This window comes from Tupaia chinensis, unplaced genomic scaffold (assembly GCF_000334495.1).
Source record: "Tupaia chinensis unplaced genomic scaffold, TupChi_1.0 Scaffold000211_1, whole genome shotgun sequence".
In the NCBI taxonomy this organism is placed as follows: Eukaryota; Metazoa; Chordata; class Mammalia; order Scandentia; family Tupaiidae; genus Tupaia; species Tupaia belangeri.
Genome location: NW_006159686.1, coordinates 554,853 through 557,844, shown reverse-complemented (window position 1 = coordinate 557,844; position 2,992 = coordinate 554,853). Strand labels below are relative to the sequence as shown.

Here is a 2,992-nt window from a genome sequence, read left to right as displayed (position 1 = left end):
AGAGACAGAGAGACAGAAAGCGAGAAATCACCCCCCAGGGGGGATGGCCACGCCGCAATCCCTTCTCCTCCATTCTCCTCTCGGGATCTTGGGCACGCACGCACACGCGCCCGGCGTGAGTTTTAAGCCACCGGGTCCGGGACGTGAACCGCGGTCGACTACGTGGGAGTCCAGCAACATAGCCATTACGCTAACTGCTGGTTCCCATTAGTGACATTCTTGAGTTCTTCTTCCAGGTCACCACATTTTAGTTCAGACACCTCCGCACGCTCCTCTGCCCTTTCCAGCTCGCCTTCCAGGATGACCAACTTACCAGCTACCTCGTATTTGCGGTCGGCCTCCTCGGCAATGTGCGTGGCCTCTCTGAGCTGCATCTCCATCTTCTGCTCATCTGTCATGGCCCGGTTTTCTATCACCTCTTTCATCTCGCGCTCTCATCTGCCGCCTTTCCCGTCTCCTCCAGCTTCTGCAGGGCCGTGGCCAGCCGTTCTTGAACCCTGTCCAACCCCTCAACCAGCTGGATGCGTCTGCTGAGAGCTGCCACATCCCCTTCAGCTTTCTCGTGCTGCTCGGGCTCGCTGTCCAGCTCCTGCTGCAAGCCCTGCGCGCGGTCCTCCGCCTTATCCGCCCGCTGTTGCAGGGCTTGGATCTTGCATTTCACCACCTCCAGGGAGTTGAGGCTGGCCAAGGCGCGGAGGCACGGGGGCGCACGCAGCAGGCAGCGGGGAGCTCCTCGCACCATTTTTTTTTTTAAAGAATTATTTTAACTGTATTTATTTTATTTTTTATTATTTATTATTATTTTTTTTTATTATTTATTTATTTTAATTTGACCAAAGAGAGAGAAAGCAAGCTGCCAGGTCCAGGACTTGAACCATAGTCAGCTATGTGGGAGTCTAGCACCTTAACCACCACGCCACCTGCCAGTCCCACACACCATGTTTTTCAAGGTCACAGGTCCCAGACGCCAATGGAGTCAGCCTCATGGGACCCAGCGCCTGGACCACCACGCCACCTGCTGGCCCTGAGGCCCATTAAGATATACTCATCCAGGGCAACCCCTGGTGCGCTGGTCCAGGCAGCTGGGTCCCATAGAGTTGTGCAGTCCCCGTCCTGGACGCAGCCAGTGTGCCCAAAATCCCAAAGGAGGGAGAACTGTAGAGGATTGAGGCGTGGCCACCTCCCTACTTTCTCAGTTCTCTCTCTCCACTGAGTTACGTGCCCTCTGGCAAAACTTTAAAACAGTAAAAAGGTAAGGAAAGAATCGAGGCAAAGAAAATGTATTTGTGCAAATGACAGATACTAATTACGCCTCGGCCGTGGCTCAGGGCTGGGACAGCTCTGGTCTATGTCCATGCCAGAAGCGTCTTCTCCCGCGCCCAACCACTGCTCCACATTCTCCCTCTGCCCGGCCTCACCACCTCCCGCCAGGAGCTATGGTGTGTGTATCCTGCTTGGTTTTCAGCATGGCTGTGTGACTTCTGGGATGAACATGCTCTGGTAGTTTGTGTGGCCCAACTAGGAGTTGGGCCCCAGGAAGGCTTTCCACTGCTGGGTCCAGGGACCTCTCATGGAAGACAGAGTGGAGGACGTGACAGCTCGGCCCACGTGTCTCACTTGCACACCTGCTCAGCTTGACTCGTGTGTCTCGTTTGCACACCTTCTGCTTAACTGGGAGTCTGTGACTGGCTGAGAACCAGGTCTTTGCTACAAGAAACACCTGAGTTAGGTTTTCAGTTAGTTCATGCCAGGTGAGGCTGCAGTTGGCTAAGTCAGGACTTGTACACGGGCAAACTCAGGTCAGCTCTAAATTAATTGACCAGTGTTCATCACGGCACTCTTGGTAAAATTAGCTCGGAAACCTTTGACCAGCAGATGGCGCAGTGGTCACATCGCTGGAGTCCTGTAGAGTTGACCGTGGCTGGAGTTCAGGACCTGATGGCTTAAAACGCACCCCAGGTTGAGGCCAGTAGGTGGCGCGGTAGTTAAAGGCATTGGGCTCTCCCATGGCTGACCATGGTCCAAGTCCTGGACCTGGCTGCTCGCTTTCTTGCCTTCCTTTTCTGTCTCTCTCTGATGGAACTGGAAAATAACAATACTAAAAGTAATTCTTAAACAAAACAAAATTAAACAGAAACAACTCACGCTGGGCAAGGGGCCAGCAGGTGGTGTGGTGGTTCAGGGTGTTGGACTCCCACATAGCTGACCGTGGTTTGAGTCCTGAATCTGGCAGCTTGCTTTATTACTTTCTCTTTCTTTCTCCTCCCTTCTCTGGTCAAATAAAAAAATAATAATAAAAATTAAATTAAATAATTCTAAACAAACAAAAAACTCATGCCGAGCGTGTGCCTGTGTGCTCAATATCCCAAGAGGAGAATGGAAGGGAAGGGATTGTGGCATGGCCATCCCCCTGGGGGCGAGTCTCGCTTTCTGTCTGTCTCTGGGGACACACATGCCCTATAGCAAAAACCTGTCTTTAAAAAGTCCCTTTGAGACCTCACGCCTAAGTGTGACGTCTGGAGGATGTCATTTGGCCACAGAAAGGGGTGAGGCCACTGGGGCACAGGCTACCCTGTGGGTGGAAGCGACTGGGAGGGGCAGGTGAGATGCCCCCACCGACCCGAAGGGTCCAGAGCAGAGAGGAGAATGGAGACGGGACAGTGGCGGCCACCCCTCGCTCTCCCTCTTACTGTCTGTTTTTCTCCGGCGAGCACAAGCACTCCATAGCAGAAACCTTAAAAACAAAAAATTTACTTTTTTGCTAAGAAATTACAAAACCCCTTTAGACACAAAGAAACGCCGGATGGGAAGTTGAGAGATGGCCGGGTCTGCAGTGCAGCGGTTCTGCGAGACCGCGCTGGAGCTGGGGCGGAGGAAGGCGCTGGACGGCGCTGGCGCTGGACGCAGGGTTCGGGCGCCGGGGCCGGACCGCCGCCCCGGCACCTGAACGGCCCCGAGCCCACACCGGGGGCTGCCGGCGCGGTCCCCCTGG

The 2,992-nt window shown here is 54.1% G+C and overlaps 1 protein-coding gene and 1 pseudogene across 1 annotated transcript in view; one reads left to right on the top strand and one right to left on the bottom strand.

Annotated features, from left to right (window-relative positions):
- The window catches only part of LOC102474341 (tropomyosin alpha-4 chain pseudogene), a 1,089-nt pseudogene extending 347 nt beyond the window's left edge, over positions 1-742 (bottom strand).
- Positions 743-2,818: 2,076 nt separating this feature from the next.
- P2RX2 (purinergic receptor P2X 2) overlaps positions 2,819-2,992 on the top strand; it is a 3,304-nt gene continuing 3,130 nt past the window's right edge. Inside the window, exon 1 of the mRNA XM_006147355.2 lies at positions 2,819-2,894. Coding sequence (XP_006147417.1) covers positions 2,819-2,894 — 76 coding nt within the window. The remainder of the gene's footprint in view (positions 2,895-2,992) is intronic.